General features: G+C 43.3%; 1 protein-coding gene across 1 annotated transcript in view; it reads left to right on the forward strand.

Moving 5' to 3' along the window:
• Window positions 1-23,394, forward strand: part of MTREX (Mtr4 exosome RNA helicase) — a 427,098-nt gene that overhangs the window by 200,511 nt on the left and 203,193 nt on the right. The window contains 1 exon segment of the mRNA XM_030193130.1: window positions 15,060-15,232. Within this exon segment, the coding sequence (XP_030048990.1) occupies window positions 15,060-15,232 (173 nt within the window).

A 23,394-nucleotide genomic window follows, 5' to 3' on the forward strand; every position in this document is an offset into this window, starting at 1 on the left:
GGTGTCGCTTCGCTTATTGATCAAGTATCTCCACAGATTTGTAGGAGCAGACTTGTCTGATGGTTTTCCTATCCTGGAGGGTTTGAGAACATCTGCTAAGGCCTTCTCACTTCACAGAGCTTTGTCAAAGATAGCCTTTGCAAAATGGTTGTACCCTCATCCTCAGGCGGGTATGGAGTGGCTTTTTTGTTTCCCAAAAGTTTAATGCATTAATGATGGCAGCGATCAAAAGAACCATAATTCCAGTTAAAGGAGGGTTTTTTTTTTTTTTTGTTACATTTGTACCCCGCGCTTTCTCACTCATGGCAGGCTCAATGCGGCTTACATGGGGCAATGGAGGGTTAAGTGACTTGCCCAGAGTCACAAGGCACTGCCTGTGCCTGAAGTGGGAATTGAACTCAGTTCCTCAGTTCCCCAGGACCAAAGTCCACCACCCTAACCACTAGGCCGGGATGTTCATGGCAGGAAGATAGATCTGCTTTTTAAATAGTTTTTAGTTCAGTGGTCCATGGGGTCCAGGCAGCAGTCTGCGGAGGTTATGTAGCTCAGGCAGTGATTTGCTGGATTCAGCAGCTCCCGATTTTGTTGGAGGCGGCACCTTTTGGAATTTGGGGCAGAATTCTAGGCTGAGTCTACCTCTAAAACTTGTTTAAGTAAACTTCCTTTTCAAGTCACCTGCTTTTTTGGGAAGATCTTGAAGTTAGTTAAGGTTTTGGGCAAGTCTGAACCCCAACATCTTCCAAGTTCCTTTCCAGTAACGTATCAGCTGCTATTGGATATGCTTCTTTCTATGCAGCCTAGTATCCTTCTGGTTACGGCCACCTCTTTTCACATTGTTTTATTGCCTTAAGATCCACCCCCCCCCCCCCCCAACACTCTTACCCCGTTCCTTCTGCCAGTCTACCTTTTCAGCCTCTTACCCCCTAAAAGATACCGCTGTTTTGGGTTTCTACACCCCATGTGCATCACTATATACTTCATCACATGAAATTTCAACTGCCAAACTTTAGACCATTTTTCTAATCTTTTTAGGTCAATTCTCATTCTGTTGCAAATTTTTGTGTTATCCATAGAAACCTTTCTTTCCTCCAAATGAATTTCATTCACTACAACCCTCTGTCATCTGTAAGTCAACCAGTTTCTAATCCAGTCTAGTCCTAACTTCAGCACATTTAGTTTATTCATGAGCCTCCTGTAAAGAACCGTGTCAAAGACTTTGCTGAAATCCAAATAGACCACATCTAGCGCATGCTTTCTATCAGTTCTCTGGTCAGCCAGTAAAATAAATCATATTAATTTGACACGATTATCCTTTGGAGTTAATAAGAGGGTAATTCTTTAATGTACATGCTAATATTTAAGTGCTGATTATGGGCATATTTATTAGGTAGGTATAGACATAGGGGGAGTCTGGGTATAACATACATGTAACTTTTAGAATGCTATAAGTTCAATGTATAGCACCAGAACTTGTGTGCACACACACGCAAATCCCAGCTCTGTGGCAGGCTTAAGTGCTCACATCTAATATATAGGTGCATATATACTCAGTTATACTAGTATTTTATTTATTTTAAATATTTATTACCTACCTAAAACCTAGGTGATTTACTAAAATCAAAAAACATAATAAAATACATGCCAACATATCTGCATTAAAAGCACAAGAAAAATAGGTCCCTATGTTCCATTATAGAATAAGATCCTGCTAGGTACCCAGTTTATAGAATTAACTAAGTGGCTTGAGGCATCTGATCCCATGAATATATTTTCATAAATGTTACATAAAAGTACCTGTATCTATTTAAAATTTGGGGTTTTCTATACTGTCTTCTCTGGTGGTCGGGTCAACATGGTTTACATTAAGCAATCAAAGTGGCACAGAAGTGAACAGAACTCCAGTTGTCACATAGGATAGTCAAACTAGGCATGCAAATCATTGCCGAGAGATAAGAGAGAGGTCCTAAGAATGTAGTCTCATAGCTATGGTCATTCTCAATCACCAGAACCCCCCAGATCCTAACTGCCAAGAGCAAGAGTAAAGAAATGAGTTTACAAAGCTTGTCCACATTTCCTATGAGAAGATTCAGCAAGGAGAAAAAGAGGAAGTGTATTCTACAGAGCTTTGGTACATCCCACTAGTCTGGACCAGTCTAGCAGGATAATAAGGAAGGTGAAATTTACTCTTACCTAATCATTTATTTTCCTTGATCTAGATATGGGAATGGAGGAGTGGCCTAGTGGTTAGGGTGGTGGACTCTGGTCCTGGGGAACTGAGTTCGATTCCCACTTCAGGCCGGGCAGCTCCTTGTGACTCTGGGCAAGTCACTTAACCCTCCATTGCCCCATGTAAGCCGCATTGAGCCTGCCATGAGTGGGAAAGCGCGGGGTACAAATGTAACAAAAAAAAAAACTAGTGAGGTAATTAAATTTGCTGACAGCACAAAGTTATTCAAAGTTATTCAAAGTTGTTAAATCACAAGAGAATTGTGAAGAATTGCAAGAGGACCTTACGAGACTGGGTATCCAAATGGCAGATGATGTTTAATATGAGCAAGTGCAAAGTGATGCACATGGGAAAAAGGAACCCAAACTTATAGCTACATGATGCATGGTTCCACATTAGCAGTCACTGACCAGGAAAAGAATCTAGGTGTCATTGTTGATGATACATTGAAACTCTCTGCTTAGTGTGCAGCGGCGGCGAAGAAAGCACATAGAATGTTAGGTATTATTAGGAAAGGAATGGAAAACAAAATGGGAGATGTTATAATGCCTTTGTATTGCTCCATGGTGTGAATGCACCTTGAATACTGTGGGCAATTCTGGTCACTGCATCTCAAGAAATATATAGTGGAATTGGAAAAGACACAGAGAAGGGCGACGAAAATGATAAAGTGGATGGGACGAATTCCCTATGAGGAAAGGCTAAAGCGGCTAGGCTCCAACTTGGAGAAAAGACGGCTGAGGGGAAATATGATAGAGGGATTAGAGCGGACAGATGTGAAGCGTTTGCTTACACTTTCAAACAACAACAAAACCAGGGGACACAAGATGAAGCTAGAATATAGTAGATTTAAAACAAATAGGAGGACATTTTTCTTTACTCAGCGTGTAGATAGACTCTGGATCTCGTTGCCGGAGAATGTAGTGACAGCAGCTGGCCTTACGGAATTTAAAGGGGGTTTGGACAGATTCCTGAGGGAAAAGTCCATTGAACATTATTTTTAAAAAATGGGTTTTTTTTTTTGTTTTTTTTTTTGGGGGGGGGGGGTTGCCGGTTTCTTGAAGCCTGGATTGGCTGCTGTCGGAGACAGGATGCTGGGCTTGATGGACCCTTGGTCTTTTCCCAGTATGGCGGTGCTTATGTACTTATGTCTATAAAATAATGAGTGGATTGGAACAGGGGGCACACAATGAAACTACAAAGTAGTAAATTTAAAACAAATCGGAGAAAATATTTCTTAGTGTTTAATTAAACTCTGGAATTCGTTGCCAGAGAATGTGATAAAAGCAGTTAGCTTTGCAGGGTTTAAGAAACGTTTGGATGATTTCCTAAAAGAAAAGTCCATAAGCCATTATTAAAATGGACTTGGGAAAATCCACTTCTTATTTCTAGGATAAGCAGCATAAAATGTACTGTTTTGGGATCTTGCCAAGTGCTTGTAACATGGATTGGCCACTGTTGGAAACAGGATACTGGGCTTGATGGACCTTCGGTCTGTCCCAGTATGGCAACTCTTATGTTCTTACGTTATAAATCAGTCCAAGCAAAGCAGTCTAGCAAAGAAGAAAGTGCTGTGCTTAGTGAACTCTAGTCATGCACACAGTGGTATGGGAAGAGCCTGGGATGACTGGAGTAGATGAGAGGACAAGTAGAGGGTAATCAAGGCATCTAGGTAAGGAGGGGTAACAACGTGTAAGGCCATATGCACCATGGACATAAAACTAAGAGCTTGGATTTAATTCTAAACTGTACAGGAAGCCAGAGATGGCAAACAAGTAGGGATGTGACATAATCATACCTGTGCACATGACACACAAGCTGTTTAACCATATTCTGAAGAGATTGAAGGTGTTTTATGTGGGACTGAGTTATGCCTGCATAGACCACATTACAGTAGTCAGTCTGGAAGTTCCAATAACATTTATGAAGCAAAGTGTGTATGACTGGTTCATTTAGATACCTATGGATAGATCACAGCTGTCTCAAAACCCTTTTCTTTATTACAGAAGAAATTTTGGGGCTGAAATAAAGTTGATAATTAATGTTTGCTCCCAGATATCTAAAGCCAAAAGAGGGGAGCCAAACAAAATGGCCAAACAAAATGAGCACCGGGGAAAGATGGGAGGGATGACTTGATATCCAACATATGATTGTCATGTCAGGATTACGTACAGAGTATTGACCACACAGCCAAACTGCCATGGCATCAAGGCACTGCTGCAGTTGGGTAATATCTGGATTATTGGGATCAGTATAGGCAGCCAGAAGAATGTCATCACATAAAAGTCAATTATGCGTACGTCGTAATGTGCCAGTAGAAAAGGGACTGAGAAAAATGTTAAACGGCAATAGGGTCAGGACTGAGCCCTACTCCAGCGTAGTGGGTGAGAGGAGGAGATGGAAGAATCTACAGACACAGGAAAAATTAGTCTTTGCAAAAGGATGTGAACCTGGCTTGATAATCCAATTTCAACCAGCCTGTGTAGTAAGAGTTTATCTACCAGGTCCAGTGTAGCTGAGAAACCTAAGACTTCCAGAGCCACATGACCAGTATATAACATACTGCAAATTTTACTCAAAAATGCTGTTTGGATAGTTTTGGTACTGTGACATGACTAGAAGCCTGGCTGTCGACAGTTCAAAATGGATATGTGTTCAGTATGAGCTGACAGCTGTGGGAAAAAAACCCCTAGTTTTTCAATAAACTTTAAGAGAAAAGGAAGATTAAAGATTAGTCTATAATTAAATTTTGGCATGATTCTATGATGTATAATTTATCTATGGAGGTTGGAGTGGTAACTGTGTTTTAAACTGATTGCAAGATGGTCCTGAATACGATGGCGGAAGGTTAACTCTTTATATGGTGTTTTATTGTGTGGATTGTTTATGTTACGAAATGCAATAAATAAATAAATCCACTTTGAACTATGGATAAAACAGCCTATAAATAGTTTGTGCATAACCACAGTCCAATCAAAACCTTTTTACTGTGTTTTTGAATTTGTTCATTAAAAGTAAAATTGCAGCTTTTCTTTGTACTCTTAAGTAACTAGATATCTCCTGTGGTTTTATTCACTTTGATCTTCTCTAATGGATCCAACAATGAAAAGAAAATAATTCTAAAACAAGAAACACTTTTTTTTTCTTTGCCTCTTAATGCCCTGGTGCTCAGTTTCCAACGGTGGTCCATAGCTCATAAGTGCTTAAAAGGCTGATATCCCCTCATTCAATCATTGTACCATCTATAGTTCTTAAAGTTATGTATATGTAAATAAATACCACAAATCTGATTGAGGAGTTCATAGATGCTTTAGTTGATATATAGATGTCATGAAGAGACCACCAAAATCCAATAGTGATCAAATAATAAAAATGTCCTCAACAAAGTGAAAAAAAAATATACCTGAAAAAAAGTGCCTTAAAAAAGTGTCCAAGAGGAAGTGACGTCACAGCTGGCAATGGCAGCTTAGCTCGATAGCTCCCGCTTCCCACAGCTACAAAAAGCAATAATTAGCAGCCATCAGCAATTTCAGACAGCCTACAACGCGTCCTTGGAGGTGACTTATCGTGTATCGCCATGAGCAAAGTGCAAACGGGGCGAAATAAAGACCCCGAGAAGTCCGCAGGGGGAGGGCCTAGCAAGACGCCGAGCCACGAGGCAATGGCGCAGGCCTCGCCATCGGACTCCGACTCGGCGCTATCGTTGGCAGAATCACGGAGGCCCCCCACTAAAAAGGGCATCTCTGGCGAGCTTCGAAAGCTCCTCTCTGGTATCCAGGGCGACATTCAAAAATCTAAAGAAGAAATACTGGACCGGATGGAGGTGTTGAGCTCGGATCTTCGGGAGTTGGGGGGACGAGTGGAAGCTGCGGAACTGCGGCTGGAAGAGCATGCGGACTCCCTGAATGCACATGCGGTGCACTTACAGGAGCTGGATCAAAAAACGAGGGAGCTAAATTATAAATTGGACGACCTCGAAAATCGGGGTAGGAGAAATAATCTCCGATTTCGCGGAGTTCCTGAAGGTGGTGAAACGGAGGATGTCAACCAAATTGTGCAAACTCTTTGCACTAACTTACTGGGGACCGAGGTGCTAGCAACAGTGGCAGTAGAGCTGGACAGGGCACACAGAGCCCTAGGTCAACGACAGGAGAACAGGCCGCGTGATGTAATCGTCCGTTTCCACAAGTATGAAGTTAAAGAGCAAATACTTGTGCCCGGAAGAAACAGGACCTGGAATTTGGGGGAGCTAAAATAACTGTTTTCCAAGATCTTTCACAGTTCACCCTGCAACAGAGACGTCTACTGAAACCGGCTCTGGATGTTTTAATAAAAGAGCATATCACCTATAGATGGGGTTTCCCTTTCTCAGTGAACTTCACAATTAAGGGAGCCAAGCACAGAGCTAGCTCACTGGCCGAGGCCTGGGCGTCCCTGCATGCAGCTGGATTAGTGACCTCAAAGGCACCTCCGGGAGCGTTGGCACCTGCAACTAAAGCGAAGTTCCAAAAATGGCAGCGGATCCCTGAGACCACTAAGCGAAGTAACCCGAAGTGAGGAGTAACGGCAGAGGGAACCTGAGCCGTGGTGAAGCAGTCTTGTTGGGGTCTGCTAGTTGAGTATAGTGCTTCTGTGGAGATCGCAGGGACAATGGACACCTTTGTGGTAAATCGGGGATAACGAGTTTAGAATACTAAAGTATTGCAATGTTGTCAGTTATCCCTGGAATGTTATGTTAGAGGAAGGATTTTCTCTGCATGTAAAACTGTTTGGAAGAGAGAGGGAACTTGTACGGGGAGACGCTATATGATGTGAGAGTTATGCATGAGAGATGGAGGGAGGGCACAACAGGGGGGATGTGGGAACATGAGGGGAGATGGGGAGTGTTTTTGACCTGTTCATAGGCTGAATGTGTGAAGATGGTCTAAGGAAATGGTGGTAGTGGGGAGATGGCTGGGGGGGTGGGGCGGGGGAGTTGGATTGTCAGGAGCACAGTGGGGTACTTTCTCTGATTCCCATCTAGGGGGTTAATCTCCTCTGGGTGGTAGCTGGATGTGGGGGGATGAAGGACAAGGGGAGGGTGGGGGAGGGGGTCGGGAAGTAGGGATGGAGGGGCGGGACTTGCACATTTGGGGAATAGGGGGTTGCAGACATTTGTAATGGAATGGTATGAAGTGTTCACCTTAGTTTGTATAGTTTTCGTTCTGATTACTTGAAATGAGTATGGACTTGAAGGTTTTATCTTATAATGTAAAGGGACTTAATGTGCCTCAAAAAAGGCAAAAACTCTTTAAGGGAGTTTCAGCAGCTGAAACCTCATATAGTAATGTTGCAGGAGACGCACCTTCGCCGGCGGCATGAGAGACTCCTCTCCCATCCTAACTACCCTAGGGCCTATTTTGCCTCCCCTGCAGATGGCTCAAAGAAGTGCGGGGTGGCGGTGTTGTTCCACGAGATGATATCAGTCCAAATAGTGAAAGTAAAGAGGGACCCAGGTGGGCGTTTTTTGTTTTTACATATCATTATAGATCAAGTTGACATAACAATAGCCTCTATATATGCACCGAATGACCACCAGGGGGCTTTTTATACCAAGGTAAAGAACCTTTTAGCTACATTTGCCCAGGGATCCATCATCTTGGGGGGGGGGGGGGGGGACTTCAATGGGGTCATGGATCCGAAATTAGATAGATCTGGTTCTGCCCAGCAAGTAGGGAATATGGACTCTTTGGCTTTAGGTTCTCTGGCTCACTCCTTGGGAACTCTTGATGTTTGGAGGCTGGGTCATGCACATGTGAGAGATTATACATTCTTCTCTGCAGTGCATGCCTCATACTCACGAATCGATTATATCTTTCTTGATGTAGCCCTAGTAGAAAGAGGTCCGAGCGCAGGTATTGGCAGTGTGACACTATCGGACCATGCGCCAGTCTGGGTTACGCTGCCCAATATCAAGGCAGAGCATAAAGATAAGAGATGGACACTCAATGCGAATGTGCTGCAAGAAAAGGAGGTTGTGGAGGGATGCAGGAAAGTGTTAAAGGAGTATTTGGAGTTAAATATGGAGTCGGGCCCTCCCCTCAGTACAGTGTGGGACGCTATGAAGGCCGTGTCAAGAGGTTACTTCCTGCAATTGGCCAGCCAGCGAGCTAAGGCCTGTAGGCATCAATTGGCTCAATGTTTGGATAAGATTCGGAAACTAGAGAAACGGCACAAGGTGTGTGGCTCCCAGGAAGTCCTGGAGGAGCTGCGCAGCCAGCGAATCCAGCTGGATTCTATCTATTCAGAGCACTTTTGCCAGCTCCAATCAAGAACGAACGTTCGTTCCTATGAATTTACTAATAAGGTAGGCCGTCTTTTGGCCATACGACTGCGAAAACAGAAGGTGGAGAGGGCAGTGACTCAGGTCCGGGGTGGTGAGGGAGATATGCTTAATACCTCAGAAGCTATACGTAGGCGTTTTAACGAATTTGATCAGGAGATTAATCCCTCTGCAGAATCTATCGCAGAATACTTAGCACAGAGTGAGCTAGAATCCTTGACAAACCAACAGCGAGCAACTCTAGATGCGCCAGTTACCCCAATTGAAATTCAAAAGGCTATCCAGAATTTACCATCTTGTAAGTCCCCAGGGTTGGATGGGCTCCCTAACGAATTCTATAAGAAATTTATCCCGGAACTGGCCCCACTTTTGGCAGACTTGTTCAATCAAATTGGGAAGGGGGAGGCCTTACCTCCTTCTATGCTTGAGGCCTGGATAGCTGTGCTATCAAAACCAAATAAAGACCTCTTAGAGTGTGGCTCTTATCGCCTCATATCGGTCTTAAACGCAGACGTTAGAATATTAGCTAAGGTTCTGGCTAACAGACTGGCCCCTCTGCTTCCCACGATCATTCATCCAGATCAAGTGGGCTTTGTTCCACACAGAAAGGCAATGGATAACACCAGGCGAGTTGTAGATATTATATACTTGGCTAAAAGATTTAGAAGGCCTCTGTGTCTCCTTAGTCTAGATGCCGAAAAGGCTTTTGACAGGGTGCATTGGCCATTTATGTACAAAGTTCTGGAGACATTTGGGATTGGGCCACAGTTCCGAGGGTGGATTCAAGCATTCTATAGCTCGCCAAAAGCGAGTATTAGAGTGAATGGGGGGAAATCTGATTTGTTTACCTTACATAGAGGTACTAGGCAGGGGTGTCCTCTCTCTCCGCTGTTATTCGCTATGGTGATGGAACCATTTGCCTCTAGGGTCAGATCAAACCCGGGGATTACTGGCATTACGATAGCGGGGAGGGAGCATAAATTGTCTTTGTTTGCTGATGATGTGCTGCTCTTTGTCCCTCGGCCTCTGACCACATTTCCTGTGCTCTTGCGGGACATTGAGGAGTACTCGGTAGTATCAGGGTTTCGAATATGTCAAAATCTGAAGCCTTAAACGTGTCGCTTCCTACGGAAACGGTGGAAGAATTAAAGTCCTTGTACGCTTTTCGGTGGGCTAATAAGAGCCTCCGATATTTGGGAGTGAACATAACGGCTAAGCTTTCAGACCTCTTTTCAGCTAACTATAAGGGAATGGCTCGGGTGCTTACAGCGGACATGGAAAGGTGGGGTGACTTGGAACTTTCCTGGTTCGGTCGTATAGCCGCAGTTAAGATGAATGTCTTGCCGCGCCTGCTATATCTATTTCAGGCCCTCCCAATCGAGATGCCCCGCAAGGTCTTAGCTGCACTACAAGATCGTATTGTGCGCTTTATATGGGCAGGCAAGAGGCCGAGATTAGCGAGGGCCTTCTTATATCAAGCAAGGAATCGGGGTGGGCTTGGGGTCCCTAACTTGAGTTGGTACCATCGGGCAGTGCAGGCGCGTGCGGCTGTGGACTAGTTTCAGGATCATCCCGATAGGCATTGGGTGCATATAGAGCAATTTACTGTGGGTGATAGGCCCCTAGGGGCGATAATGTGGCTTCCGAGCTCCCTTAGGTCATTGGGGGAGGGACTGTGTCCTTCTATATATATTACTCTAGCTAACTGGGATAGTCTTTTTCCACATTGTAGGTGCACACTGTCTAGCCTGTCCCCTATTGCGTACAACCCATTGTTTTACCCGGGAATAGAACGAGGTACGTTTACTAGGTGGTACGAGGGAGGGCTGCGAAGGTGGGGACAACTGTTTGAGGGGGAGTCTCTTATGTCATACCCAGAAGCCCGAGAGAAATTCTCAGTAGTGGAGACTGATGAATATGCCTACCTTCAATTGCATCATTTCCTTAAAACACGGGCAGTCCGGGAAGTGATGCTTAGGGAAAAGTCAGTATTAGAGCACCTTTGGAGGGCACGGAAACGAACAGTGGACTGATATCACGTCTCCACAATGTCGTCATACACAAGCACCCCGATACACTCTTCATAGGAGGAGTTGGCAGCGGGAGTTGGGCATGGAGGTGGAGGAGGTGGTATGGGAGAGGATGGAGAGAGATGCGGCGAAGGTGTCGTCTCATGTTCCTTTTAAGGAGAATGCCATTAAAGTCCTATTTAGGTGGTATATGTCAACTGATCGCCTTCAGCGCATTTACCCAGCGTTGTCGGGGTTGTGCTGGAGGGGTTGTGGGGTTAAGGGTTCTATGGGGCATGTTTGGTGGAACTGTGGGAAAATCAGGGCTTTCTGGAAAGCGGTCCGCAGCAGACTGCAGGTGTGGTTGGGAAGCCCTGTCCCGTGGCACCCCACAGTCTTTCTCTTCTCAGCAAAAGTGGTGGGATTTTCTCCCGCTCAATACCACCTTTTACGTTATGCCACATGTGCTGCTAGAATTGTCATGGCCGCATGTTGGAAACAACCTGCAGTCCCACCATTAGCTCGGTGGCTTAAGAAACTGGGATACATCTGTGAGATGGAAAAATTAATAGCTGAGAGGTGTAACCAACTCAGTAGGTGGCACTCAATTTGGGATTCTTTTCTTGTAACTACAAAACCTGCAGAATGATACGAGTACTAGTTGTGCAAGTCCAAACAGGGAGGGGGGGGGTAAGGGGGGAGGGGTGGGTTAGGGGGTTGGGTGTTGTTCTATAATGTAAAAGTTCTATAAAGATTGAAGTGTTGGAGGCTTTGTTTCTACATGTACAGTGGCAAGCCTATATGGATCTTATTTGGCTGGCAATGTGGGGTTTGTGTGTTCTGCACTGATTAGTGTGTTGCTTAGTGTGGTATGACATTCTATGTAACATATAAGGTCCATTCCTGTTATGTTTTGTTGGACAATTCATATTTTTTCAATAAAGACTTCATATAAAAAAAAAAAAAAAGTGTCCAAAATCAAAACATTAAAAATCATGAGGCTGCAGCCAAAAAGTTACTATTATTCGGAATGGAATGGAATAATTCCTAAACTAACTAACCACTTAGCCATCTATCCCCCCTTCAGTCTGTTCAGAACTCTGCTGCACGTCTTATCTTCCGCCTCGACCGATATACTCATATCACCCCTCTCCTCAAGTCACTTCAATGGCTTCCGATCAGGTACCGCATACACTTCAAGCTTCTCCTACTAACCTACAAATGCACTCGATCTGCAGCCCCTCCTTACGTCTCTACCCTCATCTCCCCTTAAGTTCCTACCCGTAACCTCCGCTCCCAAGACAAATCCCTCCTTTCAGTACCCTTCACCACTGCCAACTCCAGGCTCTGCCCTTTCTGCCTCGCCTCACCCCATGCTTGGAGCAAACTCCCTGAGTCCGTACGCCAGGCCCCCCTCCCTGCCTATCTTCAAGTCCTTGCTGAAAGCCCACCTCTTCAATGTCACTTTCAGCACCTAACCACTACACCTCAGGAAACTTAGACTGCCCCAACTTGACATTTTGTCCTTTAGATTGTAAGCTCCTTTGAGCAGGGACTGGCCTTCTTTGTTAATTTATACAGCGCTGCGTAACCCTAGTAGCGCTCTAGAAATGTTAAGTAGTAGTAAGTAGTATATATCTCTTCTGTCAGTCAAATGTTGGATATAGATATCTTCAAGACTGAACTATATTCAAACAACAATCCATGTAAAACATGCTGTATCCAAAATCGCTGCTGCAGGCATTCACAATCCCAGGCCCAACTTCAGCAGATGATTAAAAGTAAATATCGGTCTTGAAAGAAATTGAAAACAGTGGTTCTAATTCTCCAATGATTTCTGCCAATATCTACACAGTCCAGTGTTTCACCATTAGCGTCTTCAGAAGATCAGACATTAGTGTGTCTGAGTGGAGGATTGGCCTAGTGGTTAGAGCACCGGTCTTGCAATCCAGAGGTGGCCGGTTCAAATCCCACTGCTGCTCCTTGTGATCTTGGGCAAGTCACTTAACCCTCCATTGCCTCAGGTACAAACTTAGATTGTGAGCCCTCCTGGGACAGAGAAAGATCCAGAGTACCTGAATGTAACTCACCTTGAGCTACTACTGAAAAAGGTGTGAGCAAAATCTAATAAATAAATAATGTCTCATTATTGAATTAAATTTAAGTTATCTTCGGAGCAGGGGTTATCAGCCTTTTAAGCACTTATGAGCTATATCAGCTGGGACCACTGTTGGAAACTGAGCACCAACATTTCACATCACTCTTTAGTATTAGAAGTTTTGCATGATATTTAGGTTATATATTTTTTTTTTCTAACAATATAATCAGCCTAGTATTTATAACATGGCGGTCCTTTTGAGTTTAAGAGAAAAGAGCCGAGTTAGTAAAGTGAATTTCATAGTTCACGCTGCTAAGAATTCTGAATTGAGAGGAAGATTGGAAGAAGGACTCCAATGATTTTTCTCTTTGTGAATTGGGCACAGATGTAAGTTTGTGTTTGTAATCTGTTTAGCCTATAAGTTCTGGGAAATTTGTCTTGTTTGTGGGCCTTCTCATGATTGGTGAAGTTTTGTATGCTACAGTTTTTCAGATGCTATAATTTCGGACACCCATGCAGAACAGAACTCGGGCCTTCGTCCTCTGAAGCAGCCATTTTGTGGGTTTCCGCCGCGTTCTGCTTCTCCCCTTGTTTCCGCTGCATTTTGGATGCCATTTACGCTCACGGCTCGGATTCCCGCTACTCTGCTATCAGATCTTGTACTCCCCACTGTATAACGGCACTTTTAATCGGGATTGTAGGTCGAAATTCGCCGTCCTTTCAGTCGGGGGTTGGGAGCTCCTCTCATCCACGTCTGCTCTTCAACGTGGCATCACGTGACCCGTAAAACACTTTTAATACCTGACTTTGGTGTGTGTGGATTTCCCCAATGTCACTTTGTACAAGTCGAGGAAAGCAATCTGATTATGGGGAAGAAGCTGAAGAATTTAGTCTGCTGCAGTAGGATTAGAAAGCGTGGCACAAATGAGCAGTCCATGCCACCTGGCAGAGGTACAGGAAAGGAAAGAATTGGGGCTGAAGTACCCATGTGAGCCAGAGAACAGAGAAGGTAGCACAGGCTTCTACTCCTATATTTATTTTAAAACATTTATATTTTGTTGATCCATGAACTAGCCTCAGTAGATTATAAAATAATAGAAGAAATAATAAATATTTTCACAGATTAACACATTAATAACAAAATACATTGCAAACTACCAAAAATCTTAACAATATAATTAAACCCAAATAAAAGTATAACCCCTTCGCAAGTACATTGAACCCCTAATTATCAAGTAATAAAAGCCTAGATTTATTAATTCTCTTTAATGTCTTAATGCATGTTAAAGTGCAGTAATGCATAATGTTAGTAAATAAGCCCCATTGATAATTGAGATCTACATTTAAATAATTCATGTTAATGTTTTAATAATTTTACTATCATTGCTATTTAATATGTTAGTAAATGTAGCCCAAAGGTGCATAAACTAAGCAAAACCATGTAAGTCTGTGAGAAAAAAAAGTCTTGTTTGCAGAAACTCACGAACCTCTTGTCAGCTGAGTTATTTTTCTGTATTTTCACCTTCAAATACACCTCTCCACATAGCCGCTAATGTTCATACTCCATAAAGGCTGTGACAGATACTTATCAGCCTAAGGGTGGACCAGTCTGTTTAACGTAACTATTGTTGGTTCCAGCCCAGGTGTAAGAAAGCTTTAAACTGATTACTGGAAGCTGGAAAGGTATGACAGGATGAACAGCCCTGCATTCTCCCTGTTCGAACCCTTTGATCTGACCTTGTTTTGGTGGTTCTTTGTTTGATTGGCAAGTCTCTGTTAAAAATTTTGAGGTGTATTGTTCATTTTCACTGACAGCTGCTTTGACCATTTTGGCTTTTTATTCCGGTGAATTTTAAAATTGGTACTGATAAACAGGGCTGTGGAATCGGTACACCAAACTTTTGACTCGCACTCCTCTATTTTTCTGCTGTCTGACTCCGACTTCTACTCCTACTATGTAAAGTAAATCTTCGAGAAATTTAACTCATTACAGAAACATAGGACTATTTAAGACTAATAAACCACAAAATATGTTTATTTGAAGTTTGAACAAAGAACCTGAACAAGCTGATAATGATTGAACATTGGATCCAAATAGTGTGTGCTAAAGCTTATGACCATAATAGACTTGATCAAAGTGTTCTTTGTGGTAAAATAAGGTAATAATGAGCATGCAGTCTATTTCCTTATTTGTGTGCAGGTACCTTGCCTGAAGTTCTGTAAAAGAAGATTTCTGTACAGTTTTATTAAGCTTTGTCATAAATTAGCTCACTATAATATCCCTATGCCTCAAATTCATTGATATTATGTTGCTTTGTCTTTTAATGTGCTTGTTAAAGTAGCTTACATTTGACTGTTGTCCACTGCCCAGATATGAAACTGATCAATGCTTTTTATTTTCAGATGTAAAGAAATTGGAAGAGCAGTATAATAAAATAGAAATTCCAAATGAGGAAAGTGTGGTGACCTATTACAAGATCCGTCAGCAACTTGCCAAACTGGGTAAAGAGATTGAAGAATTCATTCACAAGCCCAAATACTGCTTACCATTTTTGCAGCCTGGCAGGATGGTCAAGGTACCCTGTTTTACTTTGTTTACTGATGTTTCTATCGATGTTAAAATTCACGAAATATCAAACATATAAACGGCGAGTGACCGACTCACTCGCAAATGCGCAGTAGAGACTTCCCTCTCTGTCCCGCCCCCGCGTCAATACGTGATGACGAGGGAGGGACAGAGAGGAAAACTGCGCCGCCGAGGTTGATGCCGCTCCCCCCGCCCGCCCGCCTGAGATCGCCGCTACCGTTCCTCCCCCCCACCCGGCCCGGGCCCTCTCTCCGCTACTAAACTTACACATCCATTCGCCGGAACGCAGCACGCACATCAGCTGAGCTGCCGTCGGCCTTCCTTCCCTGCCTGTGTCCCGCCCTCGCTGACGTTACGTCACAGGAGGGCGGGACACAGGCAGAGAAGGAAGGGCCGACGCCACGGCAGCTCAGCTGATGTGCGTGCTGCGTTCCGGCGAATGAATGTGTAAGTTTAGTAGCGGAGAGAAGGGCCAGGCCAGGTGGAGGGATGGCGGCAACTGTGGGGGTGGGGGGGGGACGGTAGCGGTGGCGACCTCGCGGGGAGGGAGGGGGAAGGAAAACCCCAATACCAGCCCGTTTTTACGGGCTCAACGGCTAGTGTTTTTATAAAGAAATAACCTAAAACTTATTTAATATCAACCAATGGGAAAGGCAGTGGGGGGTGAAATGTTTCCCTTCTAGTTTATTGCAGTAAATGTTCCAGGTGCTTTTTTCATAGTGTTTTAAATAATCAAAGTTTCATTCTACTTGACTCCCTTCTGGGAACCATCAGGAAGATGTTGCCAGACCAGAGAGCTGTGAAGGTATCAAAATGCTTTTTATTTGTACTGGTATACAACAGCCCAGAAGTTCTAGTACAAAGCACAACCCTTAGTTGTTTGCTTCTTTGAAAGGTGTACCGCATTCTCTGTGTTATTGTCTCTGTCCGCGCTTATCTGCGTATTTTCTATCACTTTTCTTTCTTGTTACAGATAGTTCTTTTCCATCTATTTTTTTCTATTTAGTATGGTTAAGCTCTGGAACTCATTGCCGGAGGATGTGGTAACAGTGGTCAGTGCATCTGGATTTAAAAAAGGTTTAGACAAGTTCCTGGAGGAAAAGTCATAGACCTCTAAAACGTTTGTCGTGAACACCCGGGAGGTGTGTCACTGGGCTGGCGCTCAAACCACAGCACTTTTTTTTGTTCAGCATTTTCATTGCAGTTTCTCCCTCCTCCTGCCACAAGTTTAGCAGCTTCCCCTTATTCTCCATCAGCCAGCCTTCCCCCTGGGCTGCAAAACCTGAGTTGTTTGTCAGCAGTGGCAGGGGCAACAATAACAGGCTGCCTGAGCTGACCTACAGCCTTTCCTCCTCTAATGTCTTGCCCCTGTGTTGCAACTTCCTATGCATGGGCGGGACAGTAGTGGAGGAAAGGCTCCGGGTCAGCTCAGGCAGGCTGGCTGATGAAGAATGAGGGAGACGTATTGCACCTATCTGGGAAGAGGAGGGGGGCTGACTGCCTGAGGGAGAGGTGCTTATACCCATTGGGGAGAGGGAGCACAGAGAGGTGTTGAACCCATGGAGAGGTAGTAGAGAGAGGGAGAGGCAGGTCCAGAAGCTATCCATGGGGAGGGGGAGGTGCCAGACCATGGGGCCACTGGGGAAAGAGGAAGATGTCAGAGGTGAGGGCCGCTAGGGAAAGAGGAATATGTCAGACCATGGGAGCAGCTAGGTAGAGGGGAGATGGGGGGCTGGGGGAAAGGGGGATATGTCAGACCATGGGGGAGGGAAAGGGTGATGGAGGGACGGGAGGGAGGAGATGCAGCTGCATAAACCTTGATACTGTGTTCCTCCACGAGTTGTGTGAGCAGTAAACTGTACTTAGCAGGCTTTCATTTCCAGTGCATGTTTTGCCGTCTACACAACCCAGGAGGGAGCAGGGCATCGGGATTTGTGTAGACGCATCTCCCACTGCTAGGCTGTTTCCTGTGGCTGCTGTCTTCTCCAAGCCTCTGCCTTGCTGACATTGAGAGTGGAGGGAAGAGAGAAGGGGACATGGAGTTGCTGCACCATAGGGGTAGAGGGGACAGGGAAGGGCGGTATACCAAGAAAGCAAATAAAGAAAGAAATGCTGGACCATAAGATGGAGGGGATGGGAGGTGAGACAGTGAAATGTTCGACCTGAGGGATGGATATGACAGGGTGAATCTGGGCTAGAATTGTGGATGCAGAGCGAGAGAGAGGAGATGCTGGGCTTTAAGGGTGTAGGAAGGAAGAGGGAGGGGAGATGCTTGGCATGGTGGAATCATGTGGAGAGAGACAGTGGCAGTTCTCAAGGAGGTGAGTGAGTGGAGGTTGGTGAGTACAGAGGGCATATGTTATTTTAAAGTTTATTGGTACTTTTTGTTCCACTTTAACTGACTAGGCAGAACTAAGCAGTATATATACTACAGCATGTAAAAGGAAAAGAAATGCTATCGTTATTATAGGAAAGTGCAAAAAGTAAAACATTCACACATACAAATAGAATGGGTAAAGGGAAAGAGGAGGGGTAAAAAGTAGTAGGCAAAACCTTTTTAATCTGAATATCTGAATTGCTTGTATAAATAGGTCTTGAGTTCTGATTTGAACTGCTTTAATGAGGAGTTACTGCAGAGGGGAGGTTATTCCAAACGTGGGGTGCCAAAAAGAAGAAAGCACAGTTTCTGGTGGATGTAATGGGGAGTGGATGAAAGAGAGCAGAATAGGAGACAAGAGAAGGAAAAAGATCTAGATGTCATTGTAGACAATACGCTGAAATCTTCTGTCCATTGTGTGGTGATGGCCAAAAAAGCAAACCAGATGCTAGGAATTATTAGGAAAGGAGTGGTAAATAAGACCAAGAATATTATAATGCCTTTGTATCACTCCATGATGCGACCTCATCTTGAGTATTGCTTTCAATTCTGGTTGTCATATCTCAAAAAAGATATAGCGAAATTAGGAAAAGTTCAAAACAAGAGCAACCAAAATGATAAAAGGGGATGAAAGGCTGAAGAAGGTTAGGGCTCTTCAGCTTGGAAAAGAGATGGCTGGGGGTGGGGTGGGGGGGGAGTATGATTATGGTAAACATGAATCAATTTTTCACTCTTTCAAAAAGTACAAGGACCAGGGGACACTCAAAATTACATAGAAATACTTTTAAAATAAATTGGAGGAAATATTTTTTTCACTCAAATAATAATTAAGCTCTGGAACTTGTTGCCAAAAGATTTGATAGCAGCGGTTAGCGTATCTGGCTTTAAAAAAGGTTTGGACAAATTCCTTGAGGAAAAGTCCATAGTCTGCTATTGAGATAGACATGGGAAGCCACTGCTTGCCCTGGGATTGGTAGCATGGAATGTTGCTACTATTTGGGCTCCTGCCAGGTACTTATGGCCTGGATTGGCCACTGTTGGAAACAGGATACTGGGTTAGATGGCCCATTGATCTGACCCAGTATGGCTAGTCTTATGTTCATATGAGGTAGGAGAGCTTGAGGGTGAGAGGAGGAGATTGAAAGTTAATAGGTAAGTAAAATATAGGTGGTGCACTGAAGATCAAAAGGATGATATTCGAGTGGGCAGACGGAACAAATATGTTAGAGATGCATGAAGTGAAGGAATAGAAGACGGTAAAAGAAAGTGAAGAAAGGTCAAGTGGACAACAGCTACTGAAAAAAGAGCATAAGACAAGTAAGCAGAAAAAAAAAACCTGGGCCTTGTATGCTTGGAAAAATATAATTCCCAGACATCAAAGGTAGAAAGAATGTTTTATTTTGAATCTTATTAGGTGGAATATATTTGGTTGTTTATTTATTTATTGGTACTTATAACCCACATTATCCAAATTTAAATATTCAGTTCAATGTGGTTAACATTCAATAATAGTGCAATACATTTGAAAGTTTAAGAAATACAGAAGTCATGGGATGAGTAAACAAGGCAGATAACAAATTAAAATGGTAAGGACAAATCAAGGTCAGGTGTACACATAAAATATGACATACAATAAGTTTATCTTGTTGGGCAGACTGGATGGACTGTACATGTACTATGTTACTATTAGCATTACTAATATAACAGTTACATTAACAGTAAGAACTTATTGAAAAGGGAGGCTTTTAAGAATTTACGGAAGGTCATGTAGTTATTGATGTCTTATTTCCTTTGGAATAGAATTCCAGTATTTGGTACCCAGATGAGAAAAATCTCTGGTTAGTGCAGACTTACACTTGATATTTTTATAACTTGCAATGTGTAGAATGAGGTAATCCCTTGCACCTGGTATAGCATTGCGAGTGGGACGTTCTACCATGTCCAGCATATAATCTGGTGCCAACCCATAGATGATTTGATAGAAGAACTAGTAAAAAAAAAAAGGCCCGTTTCTGAAGGCAAGGAAATGGGCCCTGGGCAGGCAATTTCTCCCCCCCCTGCCGGCGAAAACCGCCCCCCTGCCATAGTGCCGCCGTTCTGGACTACCTGTGCTGACGAGGGACCCAAACCCCCCGACAGCCGAAGTGCTGTTGTGCCCTTCGCGTTGTTCATCTTCTCTGGAAGTTCCTCTGCGTGCGTCTGATGTCAGACGCACGCAGAGAAACTTGCAGAGAAGATGAACACCGCGAAGGGCACAACAGCACTTCGGCTGTCGGGGGTTTGGGTCCCCCGTCCACAACGGCGGCGGGGGGCGGTTTTCGGCGGGTCAGGGGGGGTCGAGGGGGCCGTAGCGCGGGGGATGACATGATTCCGAGGCAGGGGGAAGGAGTAGGGAAACACGCTGCGCATGTTTCCCTACTCCTTCCCTTGCCTTGGAATCAGCTGTCCTGGCGTCAGTGACGTCAGTGCATGTCTGCCTAGCAGACCACCACCTCCAGGGAGCCACGGTCCCAAGCACAGAACGTTGGAGGTGAGAATTATTATAAAGGATGTACAAGTTTTGAAGATGATCGTAGCTTTATAGGGAGCCAGTGTAGTTTAATAAGGCTTTTGACTCGTAACCACTTGTAACCACTTGTAACCACTCGCCTCCACCTACCCTTCCCGTTCACATTAATTGATTTGATTTGCTTACTTATTTTTTATTTTTTGTCTATTAGATTGTAAGCTCTTTGAGCAGGGACTGTCTTTCTTCTATGTTTGTGCAGCGCTGCGTATGCCTTGTAGCGCTATAGAAATGCTAAATAGTAGTAGTAGTAGTAGCGTGGAGGTTAGCTTTGGGAAATGTTCATCACGGATGTCTTTGCATTTTGTTGAAATGCATTTCTCCTATGATGTGGTACCTGCCTAATTTGACTTCTTGAGGTTCCCAGTTCAATTTTTATCTTTGTATTTCTGTTTCTAATTTGTGATCCCTTGTTCTGTATTTGGTGAGGTTCTATCTGATTTGTGTGTGACCAAGGTGTGATATTTTGTTTGCATGTTGTTTCTGTGTAGAACTCTGTTTTCCGTTCACTTGATCTGTTTATTTATTCATTCGTTCATACTTGTTTCCCACAATTATCCAAAAACAAGTGACTTACATTTAACAGTTGTTAGAGATGACATTTACAAGGTTATTTGATGCTTTGTTTTACAGTGGTTGGCAAGATAACTATTATTTTACCAGTTGTAGGTATATTGGTGTTCTAGTGCCCTGAGTAATATTTGTAGTGCTGCCTGTTCATAGGACGGGATCATAGAAATTCATGCTATTGTTGTACTGTAGTCTGCTACAAGTATATTGCGTTAGGATTATTTCAGGTTCTGTATTTCACAATGTTCCTGGTAGTGGAGCGTTTTATGGTACCATTATTCAGATGACATGAGGATCAGAATATATATAAACATGCGTGACTTATAATACTTTTTGTATGCTAACTTCCATGGAGAAAATATGCTAGTTATGATCTGCATCTGTTTGGAGAGGGGGAGAGGAGAGGGTTCCTATGAATTAAATGTAAGCACGCTCTGCATCCACAAGAATTGCCATACTGAATCAGACCAAAGGTCCATGAAGATCATGTATAAAGTGTGTCACATATGTGAGCATTGGCTATTAGGTGTGTCCCAACTGAAAAAAGGTTGAGAACCACTGCTCTAAAAACAGGTTCCAGCTGGTACATTTGCCCTTATGTAGATTTAACTATTACTTATTCTACTACAGTCTTTATGGAAACTTCTTCACAAAATGAATACGTTCTTAAAGAGAATATATGAAACAAATATACTGTTTCAGCAGGCAGGTAGTCAGTTTGTGTTTAAAATTATGGTTTGGGAATGGAAGAGAATTTGGAGCTTCCAGTCTGAGAGGTTGAGGTGGGAGGTTTCAGTCCTTGCACGTGGGATGGGTAGGGTAGGGTTGGGTTGGTTTTGTATATATAATAATGTAGTAAGAGACGGCAGTAAGGGCCAAACTGGTCCATGTAGTCTGCTCTGTAAGATGGTTAGGGTTTGAACTGTAAGGATTTTGTTTTTATGCACTGGTTTTATTGCATTGGAACAGTCTTGTTTTATTGTATGTAAGAAATAAATGAAGTGGAATTTTTTTTAAACTTTGAAACACTATTTGAAACAATTAGATGAGCTTTACACCTTCAAAATGTCTTCATTAGTTCCTGTTCTAGTTTAATATAGTCTGAGTCAGTGCTTCTCATCCAAGTTGTTCGGAAAAAAAAAAACCCAGCTGTTTGGATTTTTAGGATATCCACAATGAATATGCATTAAATTTGCATATAAAGTTGGTTCTTGCAAATCTATCTACTACATATTCATTGTGGATATTCTGAAAACCTGATTGGCTGGGTGTTTCCCAAGTACTGGGGTGAGAATTAAGAACTCCTGTTCTAAGTGAATTCTGTGTCAGACTGAAACATGGAAGTATTCTGTCACTTACAAAGCATAGTAAGAATGTTAACAGTGTTGATAAAACCTGTTTTTGCAGGTTGGCCCTTCATTTTTTTTCAGTTTTCTATGCAGAAGTGAAATTATTTAGTAATTGGTCATAGGAAGGAGTTGATGGGGACATCATGTATTGTGAGCTTGCATAAGAATATGAAACAGAATTCATACACAAGTGCAACCACTAATTAGCTTCAGTATGTCAGTTGTTTGCTTTGAGAGAAAAGGTCTGAAGATGCTGTTGTTTAGTCAATGCTGTCTATAGTGTAATTGAAATCTAGTCTTAACATTCATTTATGGTGTTTACAAGTTGACATTTGTCTTTTTTGAGCTCTTTCAAATGAGCAGGAATGCCTCATTTTATTTTTGAAACCTATTAAGGTTATGAAGGCCAGTTCCTTTAAAGATAAGTACTGTACAACTTAATTTTTTTTTTTAATTTTGTTTCTCATTGGATCATAAGATATTTGACTTCTATCTGAAGTTTTAATTTTTCAGCTCTATTCAGTAGCAGTATATGGAAAAAGTTAAACAAGTGGGGAAAGCATGTGAAGTATGGCCCCATGGAATTCTTTCCAAATCCTTTGAATGTGTGTGTGTATAGTCATGTTGTCTGTGTGTGCATCTTTAATTTGAACACGAGAGCAGAGGGCATGGCATGAATGTTAAGGTACCCAAATAACATATTAGTTTGGAAAGAATAATAAAATCAAACCAAGTATGATAATATATCAAGGCCTTGACAAATTTTGTTTACATGTAGGTGGTGTCAGCTGAGTTGCTAAGACTGTTTTCGGGTGCTGTAGTTATAGGAAAAGAAAGCTTAATAAATCAGGCCCCTAATGCAATGCTGTGCAGTGCCAGTGGCTTTTCTCCATCCCCCCACCACCACCACCACCAGTACACTGTCAACAGCTTGCTCTTACCCAGTCTGTCTCCCATCACAACATATCACCTCTCCTTCCAACCTCCCAGGCTCACTCAGCCAGTCAGTCACCCTTCAACTCCCACCTCTCAGGCACCTTTCCTTATACAACAGGCTTTAGTTAGGTTCCCACTGCTGTTAGAGCCATTTACGCTTTGGCAGCTGCATTAGTGTACCTTACATCTGCATGGCTTTCATTAACATTAAGCTGTGCAGTGCATAAACTCTGGAGGAAGTCTCATGTTCAAAGTCTCGTGCACGTGTCAGGGGCGTAGCTATGGGTGGGCCCAGGCCCACCCAATCTCAGTTCAGGCCCACCCAATCAGGAGGATCTTCTAGGGGTGCTAGA

This window comes from Microcaecilia unicolor, chromosome 2 (genome assembly GCF_901765095.1).
Source record: "Microcaecilia unicolor chromosome 2, aMicUni1.1, whole genome shotgun sequence".
NCBI lineage: Eukaryota > Metazoa > Chordata > Amphibia > Gymnophiona > Siphonopidae > Microcaecilia > Microcaecilia unicolor.